The 23,755-nt window shown below is 47.6% G+C and overlaps 1 protein-coding gene across 1 annotated transcript; it reads left to right on the top strand.

Moving 5' to 3' along the window:
- The first annotated feature begins 5,229 nt into the window (after nt 1–5,229).
- Nucleotides 5,230–21,407, top strand: CCDC117 (coiled-coil domain containing 117). Its single transcript, XM_027864626.1, has 5 exons — nt 5,230–5,399; nt 9,065–9,115; nt 12,026–12,250; nt 12,998–13,135; nt 18,746–21,407. Exons 1-5 carry the CDS (start codon nt 5,230–5,232, stop codon nt 18,990–18,992), a joined length of 831 nt encoding a protein of 276 aa, XP_027720427.1. The 3' UTR covers nt 18,993–21,407.
- Nucleotides 21,408–23,755: the final 2,348 nt, after the last annotated feature.

Here is a 23,755-nt window from a genome sequence, read left to right on the forward strand (position 1 = left end):
GCAAAAAAGTAGCAACAGGACTGATCCAGACCTTCCCTCTAGAAATGCACAGAGCCCGACTCTACGATAACGTCCAAAGTCAGGAAGTAGGCTGGAAACATGGGCAAACAACAATTAAAAAAAAAAAGAACCCACCATAAAGAGCTATTACGGTGGTAGGAATGCTCAAAATACAAACACAGAAGAGAATGACTTCAAAACACCTACAAGGAATTCTTCAGAGAAAAACACAACTTGGGCACAAACTCAACTAGAATTCCTGGAAGAGATGAAGGAAGAGGGGTTTGCTTTTTAAGAATTAAAGATGCTTTTATAAATGGAAGGACAAAACTTGGAAAAATTGGAGTAGAAATGAGAACTATAAAAGAAGGAATTAACAACTTGGCACAAAAGAGACAAAATCTTGCCCAAGCAAAAATGTTCTAAAATTTTAGAATGGACCAAATAGGAGCCAATGACTCCATGAGACAACAAGGAATATTAAAACAAAGTCAAAAGACTGAAAAAAATATATAAATCATCTCATAGCAAAAGCAATTGACTTGGAAGATGGGCCAAGATTCATTAGATTATCTGAACACCATGACAAAAAAAAAATCTAGATAAAATATTTCAAGAAATCTTAAAAGAGAACTGCCTAAATCTCTTAGAACCAAAGGGCAAATTAGAAATGGAAAGAATCTACTGGTCATCTCCAGAAAGAAACCCCTAAAGGAAAAGTCCTAAGAATACCATTGCCAAAATTCAGAACTTCCAAGTTAAAGAAAAAATACTGCAAACGTCCAGAAAGAATTCAAGCACTGAGGAGCCACAGCCAGAATCACACGTGATTTAGCCACCACCAATAGAGAAGAACAGAGAGCTTGAAATACAATATTCCAGAAGGCAAAGGATATGGGCTTGTCAACTGGAGTGAACTGGCCTCTAACCCATGGATGGCCAGAGCCAAACAGAGCAGGCTAGAGATGGGAGAGTCAGGAATCAAATGGACATTTAATTTCAAAGTGAGGGAACTGGCTTATAAGCAAAAAAAAGGAAAGAAGACATGTGCCGGGGCTCCGCTCCTATTGGGGGTAACCAACTTAGTGTGGCCAAACCTTGATTTATGTACTTGTGGCTAGACGAAGAGTTAAAAAATGCAGTATAGCAATAATAGTGAGGCAAGATTGTCCAGTGATAAAAAACCCATTCATAGCAGGGCTTCATGTCTGCGCCATTGTCCCAGCTCAGGGACCATCAGTTCTGTTTTCATTGTTGCAGCAGTGTTCAACCAGAGGGTAAGGGCAAAGGACTGTTGTTATGCCAAGCTCAGGGTGCAGCTTGCTTGCTGGGCCTTAGCTCTGGAAAACAGGGTGTCTCCTAATAGTATCTTGATAGGCTTAAAGCCAAGAATAACTTACCCAGCAAAAAATGGGAATAATACCACAGGGGGAGGGGGGAATAGATCTTTAAAGAAATAGAGGAATTCCAAGCGTTCCTGGTGAAAGAAACAGAGCTACAGAGAAACTTTGAAGTTCAAATACAGAAGCGAATAGAAACATGAAAAGGTAAACATGAATTAGTAATGATGAATAATTAAAGAAGGATAAACTGCTTATATTCAAATAGAGAGAGATGATCCACACATCCCCTCTGACCCTATCATCATCAGGGTTCATAGACAAGATCCCAGACGTTCTGTTAAGTCTTAATGATCTTAAAAAGAGAAAAAGAAAGGAAGAGAAATGCATGGTGGGAGGAGAAGGGAAAGGAAGGTTAGGGGAAATTATCTCACATAATTAGGGTACACATATAGACATCCATACAAACAAGGTGGAAGGGACGACCAGAGCTGACACTGAAAACTCATTTTCACCTGAACTGGCCAAAAAAAGGCATAAACACACAGAGAGTTGGTACAAAAATACATTTGACTCATCAGGGAAATAAAATTAGGGGAGAGATTAGTCCTAAGCAAAACAAAGTAATGAAGTACAAAAATACAGCTCTTTGTGAGGTGGCAAAGAAAACAGGTTGCCCATAGGGAATGCCCATAAATTGGGGGATGGATGAACAAGTAATGGTATATAAATGCAATGGAACGCTACTGAGTTGAATTCTTATCAGCATAATGACCAACCAGGATTCCAGAGGCCAAGTGATGAAACACGCTGCCTACTTCCTGATAGAAAAGTGTACAGAATGAGACAGATTTATTTGGCCATGGCCAATGTGTGTAATAGATCGACTACACATGTGTGTAATAGATTTTGTTCTTTTTAGGTTCTCAATGGCAGGGGAAGGGTTATGGTGGGAAGGAGAGAAAGTGAATCTTGGCTGATTAAAATAAAATATTTAAAGAAACAAAAAGTGAAGCGGCTTTATGGTCAGAGCCTAGGTTCAAATCCTGACTACCACTGTGAGCCTCTACCTCTCAGGGTTTTGGTTTATCCCTCCATACAATGAGGGAGTTGGAAAATGATTTTTATGGACCCTTCCTACTCCATATCTTACTTACAATATTATGTACCCAACCATTGGGTCTCTCAAAGGGGGACTGTTCTAAGTCTCTGAGGTGTATCATGATATCTCCCAGCAATAAGAAAAAACATACTATCTGGTTTGTTTGTTTTTTTTGGTTAGGCAATGGGGTTAAGTGACTTGCCCAGGGTCACTCAGCTAGTAAGTGTTATGTGTCTGAGGCCAGATTTGAACTTAGATCCTCCTGAATCCAGGGCTGGTAGTCTATCCACTGCACCACCTAGCTGCACTGCCCCCCCCCAAAAAAAGTACCATCTGGTACCATAGCAGCGTGGGCTCCCACAGACACACATTTAGTGTAATGAGAAGCGGTGTGATACCAGTCAATGACCAATGGACAGGTGCTTATTTATTGCCTCCACCGTACCAGGCATTGTGCTCTCTGCTGGGCAAATAAATACAAAAGTAAAACTGTCCTTGACCTCAAGGAGATTCCAATCTAAGTGTGAAAGAGTTAAGGAATTAGGGCTAACCCTAATTGCCACTGCCCATAGATTTGGGATCAAAATGCCTAGCTTCAAATTCTAGCTCTGTGACCAGTACAACCAGGCAGCAGTGTTATGTGACAAGGTTTAGTGGTTCAGGTGTGTGAAGCGTAGCCCTTCTCCCCCCCCCCCCCCACAAGTAATTCAGCCACCTGAATCCTTGACTCTTGCTAACTCACAATTCAAGGACCAATGTTTTCCCCACCCCCAACCAGGTGGTTCATATAATTCTCCTACTGAGGAGCTTAGAAGAGTTGGGAATAAAATCAAAACCATAAGATTCTCTTTCCCTTGTCTTAGCCCCCATTGGAGTTGGGGTGGAGAAGAGAAGGATGTCTTTCCCTGACACCCCCCCCCCCCATTTCCTCAAGTCAGACAGGAAAAGTTCATCCTCTCTGTCCCTTAATTTCTTCGGCTTCTCCCTTGAAGTCCCTCTGTGTGCAATTAATAGAGGAGTCCCAGAGCTATTATGGCTGGTCAGAGTTTATAGGAGATTTTTTTAAAAATCAGGAATTAGAAATATCCAAAAGAAATAGGGAAGACCATGTACTAGGAGAAAGGAAGAGGGCATTAAATATTCGTGGTCCTTCCATTGATCCCAAGGATTGATGAGAGACCAACATCCTTTCCTTGTTACAATTACACATTTCTTCAGAGTTCTTTAATAGGTGGAGCAGGGAAATGGGATCTCTGGCGCTGGGTCAAACTCTCCAGTCTGGTGAACCTTCTCTCCCAAATAAGAACAGACCTTTTCTTTTTGGACTGCAATTCCCTTAAGTCCATGTGGTCATGCTCTGGATCTTGGTTACACCAGCAAAATGCCACGCTCAAAACTGAGTGCCTGTTAGAAGCAACCAGGTGAAGAGTGCAGAGCTTGAGTTAAAATCTTGCCCCGGGCACTTAATAGGCGAGTGAGACCCTGGGTGAGTCACTTAACCTTTGTTTGCCTCAGTTTCCTCAACTGTAAAACGAGGATAATAATAACACCTACCTCCCAGGGCTGTTGTAAAGATCAAATGAGCTATTTCTGGCATATGGGAGGTATTGAAATGCGTGTACCTCTCCTCCCTCTCCAACAAATGACGTATGTAAAAAATGACGTTTGTATGTGACAAATCACGTATGTAAAGAGGTAGATAAATGACGTATTTTTAACGTGTCTGGAGCCTCAGGGAGTATCTCATTTGGTTCTCACAATATCCTGGTGAGGTAGGTGCTGTTGTCAGAGCCCCGTTTTACAGAAGTGGAAACGGAGGCACCGAGCAGTTTAGTGACTTGTTCATGGTCACTGGTAGTAATGAGTCAAACCCAGACCTTCCCCGTGTCGTTTGCCTACGAGCTTCCTGAGAGCAGGGACTGTCCCAGGTGCTTAGGATAGTACCCGGCGTGTAGTAGGTAGGTGCTTAATAGATGCTTAGTGGCTGGCTGTCACGTAGTAGGTGCCTAATAAATGCTTGCTGACCCATGGACTGGCAGGGTTAATAGGTTCGGAAGATGATGAGGATGGAGCTGGAGGGGGCTAGTGGAGGGGGGCCACGGAGTCCACCCCCTCCTTTCACTGAGCCGGAGGACAACGAGATTATTTATTATTATTATTTTTATGGTGACCAGCTGGCCTCCAATCAGGCAGCCCCGCATCCAAGCCCCGCCCCCGGCCACCCCAGCTGGGTGGCCAGGACTAAACCCCTTGACCTCTTGGTGACCCCGGACTATTTTGCGCAGCTCCCTTCAGAATCGAATCACAGACCGAAGCCGCTCCTGGTCCTTCCCTTTATTATGGCGGCCCCTGCCCCTAAAGCCTAGCACCGGCGGGGCCACGCACGCGCCCTGTGGCGCGGCGGCCATCTTGGTGGTCCTCCTCTCCCGTTCAGGGGTCTCGACTACATTTCCCAGCATCCCCTGGGTGCCGGCTGCGGAGACGACGCGTCCCGGCGTGCCCCGGGAGAGCCCCAAGCGGAGGCTTCTAGAAGTCGTGACGCCGCGCGGGGGGGTGTGGGGACCGCTCGGGGTTGCGCCTGCGCTCGTGCCCGGTCTGCGCTCGTGCCCGCTGCGCGCCTCAGAGGGGTCGGGGTCGGGCCGGGGCCGAGGCCGGGAGCGCGCCTGTGAGGAGGAGGAGGAGGAGGAGGAGGAGGAGGAGGAGGCGGAGGTGGAAGAAGACTAAGACCGGGAGAAGGAAGACGAGGAGGAGAAGGAGCCGCTTCTTGCCGCGGCCTGTCGGCCCGCCATGGCCGCCCTGGGCCGGCCCTTCCCGGGGCTGCCCCTCAGCCTGCAGGCGCCTCCGCAGCCCTCCTACCACGGCCGTCCCTTCCAGGGGCCGGGAGCCCCCGGCCCCGCCGCCCCCGGCCCCGCCGTCCCCGGCCTGGCCGGCCTGCGGAGCCCCGCGCCCCGAGGCCGGTGAGTAGGGGGGCCCGGCGGGGGGTCCGGCCGCGGGGAGGGGGCGGGGGTCTGTGTCTCTGCCCCTCCCCTTCCTCACGCCCTGGGGGGTCTCCTCGCCCCTCCTCCTTCCCCTTGTCCCCGGGGTCTCCCTGGCCCCCGTCCTTATCCCGCCATCGGTGCTCTGTCTCCTCATCCTCCGGTCCCGGGGGGCTCCCCCATTCCCACGGCCCCCCTCTCCTCCAGTCCCGGGGTCTCCCCCATTCTCAAGCCCCGAGAGCCCCCTTCTTTCCCCAGAGCGGTGGTCTGTCTGTCTGTCTCCTCGTCCTCCTGTCCCCGAGGGTCTTCCTGCCCCCCCCCAAGGGTTGGTCTGTGACCCGGCTAGTGCCTCCCTTCTGCCAATCGTCTCCCGTCTACACCATCTGTATCTTGTGTGTATACAGTTGTTGGCGTGTGGTCGCGCCCTCCCCCTCCCCCATTAGGCTGGGAGTTCCTTGAGACCCCGGACTGCCTTTTGCCTGCCTTTAGCCCGCCTTTAGCCCAGTGCCTTGCCCATAGTAGGCGCTTAATAAATGCCGGTTCTCCTGCCCCCCTCCCCCTCCCGCTGCCTTCCCGCTGCTTTGGAAGATCAGCCTGCCCCCTCCCCCTTATGTGCCCTGGGGGAGGTGGGGATTTTGTCCCCCCCCATCTCCTGTTCCCGCGGAGTCTGTTCGCCTTCCACCTTTACTCCGCCCTTCCCCTTCTGCCTCCCCCACCGTCTCCCACTTCACTCCCCGAGGTAGCAGCAGTAACCTCTGCCCTGGCTAGGCCCCCTCTTCAACTCTACTTGGATATGTCTAGTTGCTGTGGACCTGGCCCCGTGCTTTGGGGGGGAGGCTTTTGATGCAAACCGGCCAACCCCAGGAAAGGGCCCTGCCCACCCCAGGAAAGGGCCCTGCCCACAAGAAACTTTTCTACACCATGGAATTCCCACTGCCTTGCATCTAGTACCTCTCTCTAAGTCCCTTGTTATCTACAGCCCCCTCGGCCCTAAATGGTGGCGTTGCACCTAATCCCTGGGTGAGGATCTTACTGCCTCTTACATGCAAGCCCCTCACCTTGGGCCTCTCTTATAGGCTATGCTGGGAGCATGGGGGGAGGGGGTGCGGTTTCAGGACCCCAGCCTCCCACCTTCTCTTCACCTCTCTGGGCTCCTGGGATGAATGACCCCAGGCCGCTGGTACCTTCTGGTGTGTGTGTGATGGGGACCTAGGCACAGGCCCAGTTGTTTTGCTTGATCCTGGAGTACAGATGGGCTGATATCAAACTTGTACCTGTGGGAGACCCCCCCTCCCCCATTCCCCACCCTAACAGATTGAACAGAACAGAACCGCTCCTGGGGCCTGGAATTTGGAGTTGTAACAGACTTCACCTGAAAAGCATTTATAAACTCTAAATTCCGCTCCCCACAATGTCCCTGTAAGATACTAGAACACCAACAGTCAGCATTTCTGTAGTATTTTAACATTTGATCCTCCCAACAGCCCTGGGAGTTAAGTGATGTATTATCCCCCTCTTAACAGATAAGGAGACTGAACTTAAGTGACTTGCCCAGGGTCACTCAGTAAGCATCTGAGGCCAGATCTGAATGTGGGTCTTCCTGATTTCAGGCCCTTCATTCTCTCCACTGAATACCCACCTGCCCTGTGATCCCCTTTTCTGTGTTAATCTCTAAGGTGCCTTCCAGTCCTAAAGCCTACAATGCTCTTCTGAGCTCCCTGCAGGCTCATCTCTGTTCCCATCTTCATCTTTCACTTCCTCCATGGGGTTGTGGGGACACCCTGTTGTGCCCTGACATTGTTTCTTCCATCCTGCTCCCATCCCTTCTCACTGTGGTAGCTGCTCTCTGTTGGACCCTCTTTCAACCCTCTTCTCATTACCTTTTATATGGTCTTTTCCTGCCTCTCTTTTCTGCATCCAGTTCCCTTGGAACTTTAAAGTGACCAGGGACCTTAGAAGTCACCTGGTCCAGCCTCTATGTTTGACATACTAGGGAAGTAACTTGTCCCAGGTCACAGGGGGTCAGGTAGTAAGGATCAGTGTTCTGCTCTGTTCAAAGCCAGAATGTTTCACAGTACTGACTGGGTCACTCCCCTAACTCACATTTTCAGTGGTTTCCTCTTACTCATACAAAGAATATCAGCTTCTTGGCCTGGCCTGGCATTCAAGGCCCATTTCACAAGACTTGACTTCCCCTGCTTCAGTCAAACTGGACCGATCCATTATTTCCAGACCTTTACTTCTGACCCCACCCTTTCTCATTCCTAGAATGGACCCCCATCCCCATCCCCCAGACATCACCCGTGGGTAATTTTCTTCCAAGCCCAGTGCAGGTTCTCCTTCCATAACATCTTCCTTGATGTCTCTATCCTCCCCTAGAAGTCCTCTGTCCCTTCTGGGGTCTCTCAGAATTCTGACGGTCAGCAGATAGTGATTTAGCATCTCCCAAATGTCAGGCACTTTAAGTACTAGGCAGATGGGCAGAATCAAAGGTGGAGTAATAGTTACTGCCCTCAGAGTCTATTGGGGGAGGTGGCGAAATAAGAATATTTAGTATTTACAAAGTGCCCTAAGATTTACAAAGTGCTCTTTAAAGTATCTCATTTAGGGGCAGCTAGGTGGCAAAGTACCTAGAGCACCAGCCCTAGAATCAGGAGGATCCGAGTTCAAATCTGGCCTCAGACACTTGACGCTTACTAGGTGTGTGACTCTGGGCAAGTCACTTAACCCCATTGCCTAGCCAAAACAACAAAAAACAAAAGAAATTAAAATACCTCGTTTTATCCTCACCACAACCCTGAGAGGTAAGTGCTATGTGTATGACTATCTGCCATTTTACAGATGAGGTTACTGAGGCAGAGGTCAAATCAGTTTCCTAGTCTGTAAAATGTGGATTACTTCCCATGGTGGTTGTGATGATAAAACGAGATAATATTTAGAGAGCATTTAGCAAACCTTACAGAGATGTGTAAATGCTGGCTATCACTGTTTTTGCCCAGGATCACACGGCTAGTAAGCATCTGAGGGTGGGTTTGAACTTGGGTCTTCCTGCCTCCAAGCCCAGCTCTCTTATCTGCTGTACCACCTTGTGCTTCTGCATCGCACACATATACACATGCACGGTGTGGTGGCTGAGTAGATAAAACCAATCCAGGGCGGACTGGGATGAGGGCAGTGGAGGGGGAAGAAACACTTGGAGCTATTTGATTTCGCTTTTTCTAACCTGTATTAGAGCTGTTCCTGGGCTCCTCAGATCCCCCATTAGACTGCAAGGTCTTAGAGGGCAGAGCCTCTCATTTATCATCTTCTCTCCCCCCCTCATGAGGCCTTCCCCAGAGTGGGAGCTGGGTAAATACTAGTGGATTGACTCAAGGGCCCCTGGGTGACCTGTGGTGATCTCCACAAAGGAGGAGTGCTGGTATGGAGACGGGAGAACTAAATGCAGGTCTCAGCCCCCAGGAAGGGAAGGGACCAGAGCAGTACCAAATACAAACAGCATTTTCTCATCTTGTGTGTGGATGCCCTGTTTCCTGAAAGAGTCCAAATAGTCAGTGAAAAGTCGTCATACTTTAATTTGCTGCAGTGTGTGAACAGTTATTTAACTAAGAGAATTTTTCCCAATTAACGAACTTTTCTTCTATTGACAGACTTTCAGTTCGCTATAGAAAGAAACACAAGCGAGAAGAGGAAGATGATAGGTGAGTCCCTCTTCATTTCTGCAACTGAATGCTAATGTAAATTGGATTTTTCCTTGGCTCACTGGATTGATAGGCCTTTAAAGGCTTTAGGTCTCGACTTGAGATTCTTGGTCACAGAACTTTAGAGCTGGAAAGAGTTCTAATGTGCTTTCTAAATAGCCGGACCACCTCACTTTACGGGTGAAGAAACTGAGTCATAGAGGTCAAGTGATGTCCCCTAGAACTCAGGCTGACCCCTAGTTTTTGGCTCTTTGTGCTAGCTCATCTTTGTATCATTTTTGTGAGATAAAAATTATTGTAGCTCCTCTCATTTAGAGGGATCAGAATGGACACAAAATTGTAAGAGTACAGTTCAAAGCCATGTTATGGAGGCTTGTTTGGCACCAGGCTGTGTTAGCCCCAAAGGCACAGCTGAGAAGGTGAAGGACAGGGTTTTCCTGATGCCAGGCCCAGCAATCTAGCCACTTCACCCTGCTGCCTAGGCAGGTTTTAAGCTTTGTGGTCAGCTTCCTGTGAGGTTGCAGCTGCGTATGAAAAATAAACCTGTATTCCTTTTCCAAACCAGGCAGTGGGGTATAGGGGACAGATCACTGGACTTGGAATCAGGAGACTGGATTCAAATTCTTCCTCAGACCTTTATGAGTTCTGTGACCCTAGGTGAAGTCACTTAACAGCTCTGTGCCTCGATTTCTTCATCTCTAAAATGGAGGTGCTGCTGGCCCTGATGACCTATTAACTAGGGTAGGAGCAGAATAGCTTTTCTGTAGTGCTTTAAGGATTTGCAGAGACCAGCCTTGGAAGAGAGGAATTATTGTTATCCTCATGGCACCAGTGAGGCTTCTGAGCTTGAGAGAGGGTTAGTGCCCTTTTGCCCTCCCCTCGAGTCACACAGCTAATAAAGCACTGTGGCAGGACCTGAACTCGGCTCTTCCAGATTTCTGATCCAGCACTCCCTTGATGATTTAGGTAAGAATGTCTTCCCTGTCAGATAATGGTGCTCACCATTGTCTTTTCTGCTAGCCTTCTCAGTCTTGGCTAAAAAGCAGGAATTTTCCCTAGGAAAATTTGATGTCATTTTGTCAGTATCATTAGACCTAGGAACAGGGCAGTGATACTAGCCAGGAATGTGTGTGTCTGGCCAGAGGGCTGCCGCTGCGTCTTTTCAGGCTGGGTACTAGCTGTGCTGGTCTATGCCCAGGTGAAGGACTTGAGATAGGAAGCCCCTAGAGTAGGGGAGCTCTGTCTCTGATGTTGTGCAGCTCCTAACAGAACATCCTGTCCCTCCCTGGACAGGAGGATTGTTTTAGGTTGTAAAGGAAATGTGCCCTAAGGCAGAAAAAAGTGACTCCCAAAATTAGGGACCGACCACATAAACCCAAAGAGCAGCCTTCTGACTTCATGGAAAGAAATAATAAAATGACCTCACTAGCACCTGGAAAGTTTGGAACATAGACCTCATGAAGAATCCAATCGCTGCCCTCAGAGAACAGGAAGCGGTCACCTCTCCTGTCTTCCTCTCCAGCAGGATGGTCACAGGCTTTTGTATAGCAGCAGTAGGGGATTGGGGGTGCCCAGAGAGAGCCTCATTAGCTAACTGTATGCAGGTGCCGTGGTCACAAGTTAGCACGCCCCACCTGGACGCTTGTCTTAAGGCATGTCAGTAAGACACAAACCTTATTCCCTTTGTGATAGGGTTACCAACTTGGTCGATGAGGGGAGTGCTGTAGACAGAATTTTTCTAGCTTTTACTCAAGTCTTTGACAAAGTAGCCCCTACTGTGGTTGTGGAGAAAACAAGAGCTCTGGGCTAAAGGGTAATAGAGGTGATGCATTCAGAGCTGGGGGAGTGGCTCCTCCAGTGGAGAACCCCAGGGGCTGTGCTGGGCCCTGGGACAAAGGTGGAGATGGCACGCTTGTCACAAGCTGCAATGTCAGAGCGTGGGGCTGAATCTAATAAAATGAAAGTCAGTAGGAAGAGATAGATGCTCTTATACTGGAGTACAGAAAATCTACTTCGTAACTACAGGATCAGGGGGTCCTGGTTAGACAGTAGTTTGTCTGGAAAAGATCTGGGGGTTTGAGTGGACTGCAAGCCCGGAGGTGTCCACGGAGTGAGGTGGCAGCCCAGAAAGCCAATCTAATGCAATCTTGGGCTCATTAAGAAGGGCAGGGTTTCGGGATGAGGGTATGGTCCATCTGTACCCTGTCCAGGCCAGACTACATCTCTCAACCCCATAGTCTAAGGACGTTGTTTATAAGATGGAATGTGTCCAGAGAAGGGCACCTGGAATGAGAGAGGCCTTCAGTCTATGCCATGGGAGGGTCAGTTGAAGGAATCAGGGCTGTGAAGTCTGGAGTAGTGTCAGGAGAACATGGTGGCTGCCTTCAAATAATCGAAGGGCTTCTGCATGCAAGACTCACTCTACGAGGCTGACAGGGGAAAGCCCAGAGCATCATGGGGAACTTTCAGGCTCGATATCAGAACAATATCCCCACCTCTGGGAGCTGCCCAGAGACAGCTTCAGGAGAAGGTGATGGCCATTATCAGAGTTTTCCGGCGGAGGCCCTGCCTAGAGTGAGGCATCCTGTATGGTGAGGTGGTCAACAGGTCAATACTCTGAGTTAGCCTGGGAGCCCAGCCTGCTCAGGATTCTTGATGCCAAATATGCTTTTGTGGCCACTTTACTGAAAGGGCCTAGTGATTAAAAAGGTAGATGCCCTTCCCCTGGCCTTGTAGAACGAAGCATCACACAAAGGGGATCAGAATGATGGAAGGCATTGGGCTGTTTTTCACCTTGTCCTAATGTTGACAAGGGATTTCTCCCGTTTGTTTCAAATCTGAGAAATTTCTCTTTGATTTGTACGAGCTTTAAAATGTCCTGGTATTTATTGACTAGCTTCATTTTTCCAGTTGTCCCCTAAGGAAGAAAAGGCTGACAGAAGCGGTGCTCTGTGCCAGTCCGGGTGATTGGCTCCTGTGTGCTCCTCAGGGCACAGAGGGGCCGGGGGCCAGCGAGTGCCGAGGCGGCCTCTCTGCATCGGGCATGTACGATGTTCTCTGTGAAGAAATGGATCACACAACTGGGGAGCAGCAGTGTGAGGCTGCCCGGAGGAAGCTTCAGGAGATCGAAGACAGGTAACGAGGGTTGGTGCGTGCTGCCGGCCTGGTTTGGTGCAGGCTGTGCTGAGCCACGAGGGCTCATTCCTACTTTGCAGACTCGGGAACTGCTAAGAGTTTAAGAAATAGGAAGCACACTTTAATTCTTTAAAGCTAAGCTAAAATGGTGTGACTTGCTGTTTACTTTCAGCATTTAATCAACAATTAGTAATTTACCCCTATAATATATAAGAAACTCTGAGGGGTATACAGAGTTTACAGTCAAACAGAATAATCTTTTTTTTTCTAAACTTTCTGAAACACTAAATTTTTAAAAAAATGTTTTCCCCCAATTACTTGTAAAAACAATTTTTAACATTCATTTTTTAAAATTTTGAGTTCCAAATTCTTTCCCTCCCTCTCTTCCTCCCTTCCCTCCTCCTGAAACACTCACTGAACAGTGTTTTTGTGTGTATGCTACCTTTTCCTTCCAGTGGGTCTTTCTTGTACATGATAATGGCTATAGACCATACCATCCATTTATTGCTTTTCTTTTCTTTCTTTTGAGGCAGTCAGTTAAGTGACTTGCCCAAGGTCACACAGCTAGTAAGTGTCTAAGGGGGGATTTGAACTCAGGTCCTCATGACTCCAGCCAGTGCTCTTTCTACTGTGCCACCTGGCTGCCCCCATTTATTGCTTTTCCTAACCTTTTCCAGGTTTTGCAGATTCATCAGAGGTAATGAAATGTCCCTTTCTTAGTCTCTCCTGCTTCCTTGATTTATTCAGGATAATTGATGAAGATGAAGAAGTCGAAGCTGACAGACGCATCAGCCACCTGCCCAGTCTTGTTCTATCGGATACTCTGAAGACAGGCCTGAAGAGTGGGTTTGATGAAGTCCTTACAAAGAAAATAATCGAGTCCATGTAAGTTCACTTTCAAGGCTTCCATTTGCTTCTCAGGCTGTAAAAATACAAGGGTCTTGTCAGAATGGCCTTCAGCGATTTCCCTGCTCTCTTGTTGAGCCCCGGCCTTGACCTGAGTAACAATTATCTCACTTGCCTCTTGGTTGTTTTAGTAAGTATTCCCTTCTGGGTGGTGGATACAGTTCAGGGGGGTTGTCATCTCTCTTGTCCTTCTAGCAACTTTTCTCTTCCAGTTAGATAGGAGGTTACTATGTATACATAATCCCAGTAGAAAAGCTATTCTAAGACCAGGTCAAAAAAATGGAAACACTGTGCATCATTGGGACTACGTGTATATCCGATTGGAAGAGAACAACTCTCCTGAGTTGTTTCCTGTTAGTATTTCAAACATGTAGCACGATGCCTGGCAAATAGTAGGTCCTTAATAAGTGCTTATTGATTGAGTGATTCAGTTTATTTCAGACATGATTAAAATCTTTTAAGAGTTATCTTTTGTTTTTCAGTAATTGCAGGGAACATTATTTCCAAAATACACTGTCTTTGATAGTTTCTCACACTCTTCTTGGAATTTTATTTATGTTTCTTTATAGATAAAATAATTCTGACAAGGATGAACTTTGTCCTTACCTCCTTTGTGCCTTCTGCAGAGAAAATTTTTAAAATTAATTTTTTTTTCAATCTGCAAAAATGTCATTAAAAAAAATGAAAAATAAAACCCTTGTTGCAGACATATACTAATCAAGCGAAACAAATTTTGGCATTGGTCACGTCCCCCTAAAATATGTCTCATTCTGTTCTCTGAGTATCTCACTTCTCTGCAGGAGGCGGGCACTGTGTTTCATGATTAGTACTCTAGAGTCATCGGTAATTGCATTGATCAGAAATCTTAAGTCTTTCAAAGTTGCCTGTCTTTATGATCCTGTTGTCATTGTATAAATTCTGGTTCTGCCCACCTCCCTCTGCATCAGTTTATATGAGTCTTCCCAGGTCTCTCTGAGATCATCCCTTTACATCACACTTGTTATATATTATAACTTGTTCAGCCATTCCCTAAGGGACCCCCTCTCAGATTCCCCTTCTTTGCCCCCTCAAAAAGAGCTATAAATATCCTTAGAATTTGTTTTGATTAGGACTAACTCCTCTCTGAATTCATCCTCGTTCTAATTCTTCCTTCTCCCCCTTCCCTCCTGTCTCCCTGTTGAGTGAAATGTATTTCTGTACCCAACTCTGTGTGTGTGTGTGTGTGTGTGTGTGTGTGTGTACGTGTGTACGTACACTCTTGCCTTTTTTGACCAGTTTAGGTAAAAGTCAGGTTCAAGTGTCAGCCACTCCCCCAGCCCTTCTTCCTTGTTTGTAGAGACTATTTGCACACCCCAGTTATTCAAGATTATTTTCCTTTGGGGCCAGCTAGGTGGCGCAGTGGGTAGAGCACAGGCCCTAGAGTCAGGAGGACCTGAGTTCAAATCTGGCCTCAGACACTTGACCCTTACTAGCTATGTGACCCTGGGCAAGTCACTTAGCCCCATTGCCTAGCCAAAAAAAAAAAAAAAGATTATTATCCTCAACTTTCCTCCCCCCCCCCCCCCCCCCCCCCCGTGTACTCCTCTTCTCCTTTTCCCTTCTTTTAAGATCAAGGTCTAACAGAACTACTCCCAGGTCTTCCATTTAAATACACTCTATATGACCTCTGATGTTTCAGAAGGAACACATGTGTCATCTCCTCATATGAGAATATAAGCAGTTATCTTTGTTTAGTCTCTTTGTTCAAGTTTACCTTTTTATGTTTCTCTTGCTTCCTGTGTTTGCACTTCATAGTGTCTGCCCAGCTCTGGTGTTTTCATCAGGAATGATTGGAAGTTCATTAAGGTCCATTTTTCCCCCTGTAGAATTAGAATCAGTTTTGCTGGGTAAGTTATTCTTGGTTATGAATCTATATCCTTTGCTTTCTGGACTGTTGTATTCCAAGTTCTCTGCTCCTTTATAGTGGTAACTGCTAAATTGTGTGTGATACTGACTATGGTTTCTCAGTATTTGAATTTTTCCATTCTGATTTTTAGAGTGTTGGTTGCTTGGGCAAGGTTTTGTGCCTGTTGTGCCAAGTTTTCAATTCCTTTTCCAGTTTCTTCCATAGCTCTCATTCCCCCCCCTCCCCAATTTTTTCCTCTAGAGCTCTCGTTTATAAACACATTCTAAATTCTTTTTAACCCGTTTCATCTTTTCCACAAATTCTAGTTGAATTTGCATCCAAGCTGTGTTTTTCTTTGAAGCTTTATAGATACTTTGGAGTCATTCTCTTCTTCTGGGTTTGTTTCTTAAGCGTCCCTGTCACCGTAGCAGCTTTTTATGATAAGATTCTGTTGTTTGTTTGCTCATTCTTCCAGCCTGTTTCCTGACTTTAGACTCTGTATCAGAGCCAGGTCTGCACAGCTCTGGAGGGAAGGTCTGGCCTGAGGCTGCTGATACTCTCATGGGGTATTAAGTGTTGTGTTTTTCCAGGCTGTCAGAGTAGTCTGATCCAGGGCAGGATCTGATCATTCCCACCTGGTCTGAGCTCTGCAAATTGCCGACCGGGGTTTGAGTCTGAGGAGCAGGCTTCCGGGCTTGCTCCAGAGTTTCAGTAGATTCCCATTGGACTCAGCCACTCAGCCAGAGGGACAGAAGTGCAGGCTTCCCCCTTGGTTTGGGATTCCTGTCCTGGTTATTATGCTTCAGGCTTCTGAGGGGGCTGGCCGAGCTGAGCCCCAGCTGTGTTCCTGGGTTTGCTTCTGAGCTGGCTCCTTGTTCAGTACACAGCCTAGCACTCGTGGCTGGTCACTCCATCCTGGAAGCAGCTCCCTAGCCCCAGTTCACCCCAGACCTGTCACTTGGAACTTGGCAGTGAGCCAAGTTGACACCCGTTTCTGCACCGTGTAGAGGTCTAAGCCCCTCTGTGCTGTATCTGAGACATTTCTTGCCCTCCCGGTGCTGGAATGCCCCCTCCAAGTACTTTCCTGGCCGTCTCCTGTACAGGTGTCCACAGACCTCTTTGGCTCCCTCTGCTGACGTTAGCTAGGAAATGACTCGCTGTGATTTTTTTCCTTGGATTTCCTGACGAGAATTTGACCTGGTGTGTTTTCTAGAAATGTTTGGAAGAGACTTTTTTGAGTGGAGCTCACCGTAGCCTTCCTGCTTCTCCACCATCTTGGCTCCTCTTACATACAATCCTAGCAGGCTTGGGCAACCTTTCCCAGATAAAGAGGGGGTGGGCGTATTGAGGAGCTGCTAGAGGCACACACCAACAGCACAGAGGTGACGGCTCACAGCGAGGATGCCTGGACAGACACATACCAACCATCCAGCAGTCTGGGTGTCTGGAGTACAGGGGCCAGTAGTGTCGTCCCCCCCCCCCAGCTGGAAAAGCCTAAGGGAGCCCAAAGGCTTTGGGGACACACTCTGTAGTAGAGTAATCATTGTTTGTAATGGTCCCTCAAGAGGATGCCCAGTATTGTGGCTAGAGAGCCAGCCTTGCCCTCGGAGTGAGGACAGCCTGGACTCAGAGCCCTGGCTGAGCAACCTCGGCCAGTCACCTCAACTCGCTGTGGATTCCCCTTTTCACTGAAACATCAGGTCGGTCCCCTCCAGTTGGGAGTGGAGAACTGGAGCACAGGGTAGAGTTTGGAGCTTAATATAGCAATTCAGGAGTCAGCAGCACAGAGACAATTCTGTGGTTACCTTTGGCCCCACCCAGCCCTACGGTCCCATAAATCTTTATTCTCATGGTAGAAAAGCACAGAATCCAAAGGGGGTACCCCAGCACCAAACCCAACCTGACCTTCTTCCAGGGTAGGAGGTGTCTCCTAGGGCAGTCCAAAGTGTCGTTGGCTCCTTCGACCGTGATGACACACTTTTTAGCCCCAGATCTGTTTAGACAAACTGCTGCCTCTTCCCATATCTTGTTGATTACTTGAATCCAACTGCTGGGTTTTACTTTTATCTCTGTTAGATTTCATCAGCTTAGATTCACTGTGGTTTAGAGCTGGACGGCCAAGATCTTCCATTGGCGTCCTTGCTGTCGTTTGATGTGCAGGTTGTCTGGACCTGTATTCCCAGTCGTCGTGATCAGTGTTGGCCAGCCCAGGACCAAATAGCTCTGGGGGACTCTACTGGAGATTGCTGGCTACTCTGGAGGGAGAGCTTTTTGCTGTATTATGTAGCCTACATTTCTTCATCTTTTCTATAGGAATACTTTATCAGGCACATTCCTAAAATCTCGTGTACCTCTTTAGGAATTATGTCAAAATAAACAGAGAATAAAGTTAGTCTGGCATGACCATCGGTTGATAGCTTGTCCTGGTTGTTTTTGGTCACTGCTGCTTCCTTCTCAGTGGTCACTCAAACCTCTCTTTTAATGTTACTTTCTAGAATTCTGCAAGGGTTTGAAGTCAGGTTCACTGACTTCTCTTCCCTTTGGGGGGGCGGGTTGCCCTTCTGTGGTGATGTACTACCTTTCCTGCTCTTTTCCTTTGTTCAGACATCCGTGAGCCTGGCTGGGGCCTCCCTTCTGCTAGCTCGTTCATTGGGCCAGCACCTCAATGGGACAGGGCCAGCTAAGGGCTCTTAAGTGGGATAGGAGTATTTTGTCAGCCGTCTTGATTTGTTCTTTTCGGTGTAAAGGAGGAATTTCGTAGCAGCTAGGTGGCGCCATAGTGCATAGAGCGCCAGGCCTCAAGTCAGGAAGACTCCTTTCTGAGTTCAAATCCGGCCTCAGACACTTACTAGCTGGGTGACCCTGGGCAAGTCACTTCACCTGTTTGCCTCAGTTTCCTCATCTGTAAAATGGGCTGAAGAAGGAAATGCAAACTACTCCAGCATTCCTGCCAAGAAAACCCCAAATGGGGTCACAGAGAGTCGGACACAACTGAACAACAGACGACAGCAGCCTTCTGTCTGTCGTCAGTTGTCCTTGCCTCCAATATATAAAATACGTGTACTATTAAAATAATTTATATAAATTAAAGATAACTAACCCTTTTTGTTGTCCTTGGCCTTCCTTGCCCAGAGTCAGCCCCTTCTTAGCCCCAAAGACTCGTGAAGTGTGAGCCTGTTCCTACAGGACTGTGCTGCTGCTGTACTGGTTCTCTGTCCTTGCTTTTCCTCCATCTTCTTTGGACACGTGCTTTTAGAAATCTAAGTGGGCAAGTACTGGGACTCTCCATCGTTGTCTTTCAACAACTCATGTTCTCCTCCCCATACCAAGGTAGCTCGTATGTGCAGCCTGTCCTGGATGCTTCAACCTCTCGCTCCCCCTGCCTCGACTGCCTCAGAGTTGACCACCGTGGGTTTTTTTTTTTTTTGTATTTATTCTCTAGATGCTCATATGTCTCGTCTTCCCTGATAGAGCATCAGCAAGGGCAGGGACTCTTCCATTTCTGTCTTTGTATTCCCAGCCCCAGAGGTGCCTGGCACATGGGTGTGCTTAAGAAACGCTCCTTGATGGCGTATCGTGGCCAGCCATTCCCCCTCTTCCAAAGCAATTCAGTCTCCAGGCTTAAGGCATAGGTAGCAAACATTAGCACGTGTCCTGTGACTCCATTTGTCATGAGCTTTAATGAAAAACATTTCGTTTCTTAGGAGCCGTCCTTCCATGGAGTTGGTGCTCTGGAAACCTCTCCCAGAACTCCTTCCTGAGAAGCCAAAGCCTTTACCTCGTGCTCAGAACTACGAAGAAGAGCCTGGAGGGGACCAGAGCAAGCACGCGGGAGCTGGCGCTGCCTTCCGCCAACAGACTGAGCTCTTCTCTGAGCCCCGACAAGTCGGCATCCCTGTCTACAGTGGCCTGGACACGGCCAGCTACACAGAGGAGGAGATGGAACTTTAGGGCACCACTTTACAACTTGGGTCAAATTCTCGAAGGACTTAAAAGTTGTATCAAATGTGGGGTATAATGTTTCTACCTGTGATTTATAAAAAAAAAAAAATCTTGATTTGGGCAGCTTCTTACCGGATTCAGCATCTTACCAAGGAAGCTTCAGTCTTCTAGGAGGCTAATTGGGAATGTCAAATCACTGCCTGTGGGAAGGAGGTCGAGTTGGATGTCAGGGTGTCCGGGTCACCCATCCTATCATCTTCTGAGCATTAAAAGACTTTGGGACGATGTTCAGAAAACAGATCAGGGGAGGAGGGTTTGGCTGTTAAGACACCGATTCAGTCTTGGCAGAAAGGAGTGCAGTTTCCATCCCTCTCTGTTGAATTAGTGGAAAGAAGGTAAATGTTGGTCTGAGCCTCTCGGTGAAGAGGACCACCAGGGGTGGGAGAGCTTGTGTGCTTGCTGCTCGCAGTCTGCTTACAGGAGTGCTCGGCCATTTTATTGGGGCTCCGCTTTTTGTCCCTGAAGAGCAGGGCAGGGCAGAGAAGGCCTTAGGAGGCTCAACACTTTGTGCTGCTATCCTGCCTCGGTTTGCTGTATCTAATTGATAAAGCGTGGTGTTTCAGTGATGTTTCCAGCCTCCTTGGTGCTGGATGGTATAAGTGCTTTGAGTTGAACTTTGATGATTGAGAGTGTAGTTCGTGTAAATGTGGCAATAGAATGACATCCTTTAGGCAGCCCTGAGAAAGTGTTTTCATTCCACAAAATCCAGAGTTGATGGCATCTAAAGAATGCCATCTTCAGTTGCTTTAGCCAGAGGTATCGATAGAAAAGCCCAGGGATGAGTGATGTTCTCAGTTGGCAAAGGGCGTTTGTTGGGATATACAGAACTAGCCTGTTGGCTCGGTGCTCCACCTATCACAGTAACCTCACACCTGATAATTGTCCTGCCATTAGGGAACCATCTGAGCTTCTGCATCTGGAGACGTCGAGGGTCTGCTTCTTGGGAGGAGCTAGCCCAGGTAGCAGCTAACTTGAGATGCTGTACGGATTGGGTCTGCGGTCCCTTGGCCACCAGAAAATCTCGTGCAAGGGTCTTTCTGTGCCACAGGTTGGGACTGACTAGGCAGAACCTCTTCCAGGTTCTCCCTTTGTAGCAGCCTGATCATTCAGATAGGAAAACCCGCTTTGTGTCCAGTAGAGCGCGTTCTGGAACTTGGCTCCCTGGCCTGTTGAAGTTCTGGCCTTGGAGAAGGTCAGCCTGCCATTGGGTCTGGTTCTGCTCTTGCCTCTGTTGCTTTGGCTTTCACAATTTCTGCCTGTATAGTCAGGAAAAGTAAATGTAATGTTTAATATTTAAACTATTTAATGTCTATACAGGAAAAAGCTATTCACATTTCAAACCAGTGTTGAAGCCAGATGGAAACCAGCTAATCATTTCTTATTCTTGGACTTGGAGCTGAACGTAAAGTGTCCTTAGAAATGTGCCCCTTCTGGCCCCTCTCTTGGGAGGCATGGGAACTGGCCAACTCCAGCCTCAATGTCATTCTTTCCTGGGACCAATTTGTAAACGTTGTAGCCAAAAAGACGGGTGGACTGCCAAGTAGTCTGGGGAGTAGCACGACGACGAACGGGGTGACTCCCCAGAAGTCGGGGTTAACTCCGGCGTGAGGGAGGGCAGAAGATACGGCGATGGCTCCTCCTCGTCGAGGCAGACATGTGCTTGTGGGGGATGAGAGGGGGTCTTACCTGGGGAGCCTCGGGGAACTTGGGGTCGGGGATAGTTGTGACTCTCAGACCTGTTTATTTCTGCAGAAAAGTAAGTACTTGAGGTTCCTTTTTGGGCTTTCATCCTCTTGCTTATATCGATAGCAGACCTTGTTCTTTCTTTCACCCCCTTTGGTGCTGACTCCTCTGAGCCATCCCCCCAGCCCTTGTTTGGCCTCGGCTTTTTTTTTTCCTTTCGTAGCATCAAGCTTCCGCTTTTTGAAAGGCCTTAGAGGTTTCTTGTATATTTTGATTCATCTGGATCCTGCAGCACGGACCAGGAGTCGGTGAGTGTTGGGATTGTGAGGGGACTTTTACCTGAAAAAGGGATCTCTACCAAGCAAAGGTAGATTTTCCTCAAGCTCGGATGTAAGGTGAAGGGTTTTTGATTACTACAAAACAAGTGAGGCCATTCTCACAAATTTGGTCGATGACACGAAAGGATCGCTTCCCATCCTAAAAAGGAGGGGGAAGTGAGAGGCATTACAGATGAATGATGATGCACAAGCTTCATTTGTTCATTGTTAATAACTGGTGACAAGAACAGCACACTACCAGGGAGATATACTGGAAGTTGTCGGCCGTTTTATTTCAAATGGAAATCTGGTCTGTCTGTGTGTCATAGTTTTCAATAAATCTTATGTGTTTTGGATTCTTTAAGATGACTCTGTCCCATTTCTGTAATCCCTGAGGTTAGTTTCAGCTTAGCAGAACTTGGCATCTTGTGAATCTTTCAGGTTCTGACGTTCCCATCGCTAGACAGACAAAGGGACCTGTCTTAAATCTCCTTTTGGGTTGGTGGTAAGCTTCATGTTCACAGGGAAAATATTTCTGAAGAATGCGAACTGATTTTTTAAAAGTTCTATTGCTTTAAAAACAAAAAGATTTAAGATAACCATCCATAATGGCTAAAAGATCCCATTAAAATATATATATGTATATAGAAAACTTGTAAAAAGCCTCATGGAGTAAGGGGGGGGATTTTTTCCAATCTTATCCACTCAATACATACTTGTAGGAATTTCTTTTCTTACTAAATTCAAATAATCCCCTTTATCTTCTTCCTTTACTCATTTTCCCATTTCACTTAATCTCTGGGTAGAATTGATCTCTTCAGAGGAGTCCCTCCATGGTACAGTGGAGAGTGTTGGCCTTGGGGTCGGGAATGCCTGAGGTCAAGAACGAACTAATGAATGAATGAATGAAGTGTTGATTGAGGTGCTAAGTGCTGGGTATACAATGAAAATGTAAGACTGATACTACTCTCAAAGAGCTCCCATTCTAGTAGGGGTTGACGGAGCACATGGTTGGGAGTCCCGTGGTGCCGAGGGGCCAACCGACCAAGCAGTGGAGTGGCACCTTTTCTTAATGTCTCGATTCCCAGGCTCTTGGGTTTCGGGTCCTGAGGTGCTGGAGGAAGTAGAGTGGCTTGGCCCTGTCTCTTCCTCCAGAGGGCCTTGCTGCTGAATGCAGCCAGGCTGTCTCACCTGCTGTTGTAGCAGTTGGGTAGAGACGACTATCTCTTCCTCCGTACATGTTGCTTCCCTGGATGGTGGTTGTGTGGACTGGGCTGGAAGCCGGGCTGGTGATCTGGGAAGAGCTGCCACTCCCAGGGCTCCTACCTCTGGGTGGCAGTCGGTTAGCAGATGGTGATGATGAGGAGAGTAGGCCTGCTGTCCTCAATGATTTCTGTCCTCGATAGTTGTGGGGGCTGGTGCAGTAGCAGGTCTAGGGGTTTGAAGGGCCTGGGCTCTCCCCTTCAGAGTCTGAGGGAGATGTCTCTCCCTCGGGGCACCCTGCTGCCTCAGCTAAGCTGCCTTGCCTGCTCTGGGGCTGGCCTTTGGTTGTTATTGGGCAGGGGTGGCTGGCTCTTTTCAAACCCTGCCTCACTTCTAGCTGTGTGACCCTGGGCACTGAACCTCTCTGCCTCAGTTGCCTCATCTGTAAAAGGACTGTAAACCTCAGGGTTGTTATGAGAATCCAGTCAGATGAGGTTTGTAATATGCAAGTGGGGGATGGTCAAAGAAAAAGGAAAAGCGGCCCTGGATCTTGAGTAACTCAATCCAGGGAGACACTTGGTTGTTTTTTTGTGTCCTGACTCCCGTTGGGTAGTCAGCCTGAATGGACACTTTCTCAGAATCATGTTTATACATGAACAAAGTAAAATATGTAGAATTACAAGAGAAGCCAATTACATTGAAATAATCAAATTAAAAAAAAAAAAAGCTTCGCACACCCCAGGTTATCAGGCCTTGCACTAATAACCAGATGGTACAGGGTTTTTTAAGGGCACTAGGGGGCAGTGTGGTCAGCCTTCTCAGGAGGGCTTTGTGAAAGTGCTGGATGATTCTAACTTTAGATGATGGAATGTGCATTCTGTCAAAATAGAAAACTGCTGGCCCCGTAACCCCGTCGTTCCCCAGCCGAAGCAGAGACCAACTTGGCCGAAGGTCACAGAATAAGGCCACGGCCCCAGACTGATCTTCCCTATTACTTCCTTTCACCCCATATTCCAGGCAGAGTTGTCCCAGAACTAGTCATTCCCTGACTCTCTGAGGCCTTTGTATGTCCCTCCTTATCTCTGCCTCACAGAATCCCCAGCTTCTTCCCAGGCTCAACCTGGCTGCTACCATATTCTCTCTCCCAGTCTCCTTAGTGAAATTACGTATTTCCCAGTAGAAGGCATGTTTGTTGAGGGCAGACGCTTCATTTTTGTCATCATTAGGGGTAGCTAGGTGTTGTAGTAGAGAGTTGGGCTTGGAGTCAGGAAGACCTGAGTCCAAATCCAGCCTCAAACACATCCTAGCTGTGTGACCTTGGGCAAGCCACTTCATTTCTGCCTACCTTGGTTTCCTCATCTGTAAAATGGGGGTAATGATAGCACCACCCTCCCAGGGCTGTGAGGATCAAAAGAGTTAACATCTGTTAAAATACAAAGCTTAAAGCACTATGGAAATGCTATTATAGTTGGAACGAACCTAAGAAGCCCTGTAGTCTACCCTGAAGCC

Source organism: Vombatus ursinus, unplaced genomic scaffold (genome assembly GCF_900497805.2).
Source record: "Vombatus ursinus unplaced genomic scaffold, bare-nosed wombat genome assembly UNPS02001287.1, whole genome shotgun sequence".
NCBI lineage: Eukaryota > Metazoa > Chordata > Mammalia > Diprotodontia > Vombatidae > Vombatus > Vombatus ursinus.

Bases quoted from the DNA above. Each gene is read 5' to 3' on its own strand.
- CCDC117 (XM_027864626.1), top strand. From the start codon at position 5,230: ATGGCCGCCCTGGGCCGGCCCTTCCCGGGGCTGCCCCTCAGCCTGCAG. The intron at 12,251-12,997 runs GTAACGAGGGTT...TGATTTATTCAG, and splicing joins CTTCAGGAGATCGAAGACAG to GATAATTGATGAAGATGAAG. The intron at 13,136-18,745 runs GTAAGTTCACTT...TTCGTTTCTTAG, and splicing joins AAGAAAATAATCGAGTCCAT to GAGCCGTCCTTCCATGGAGT.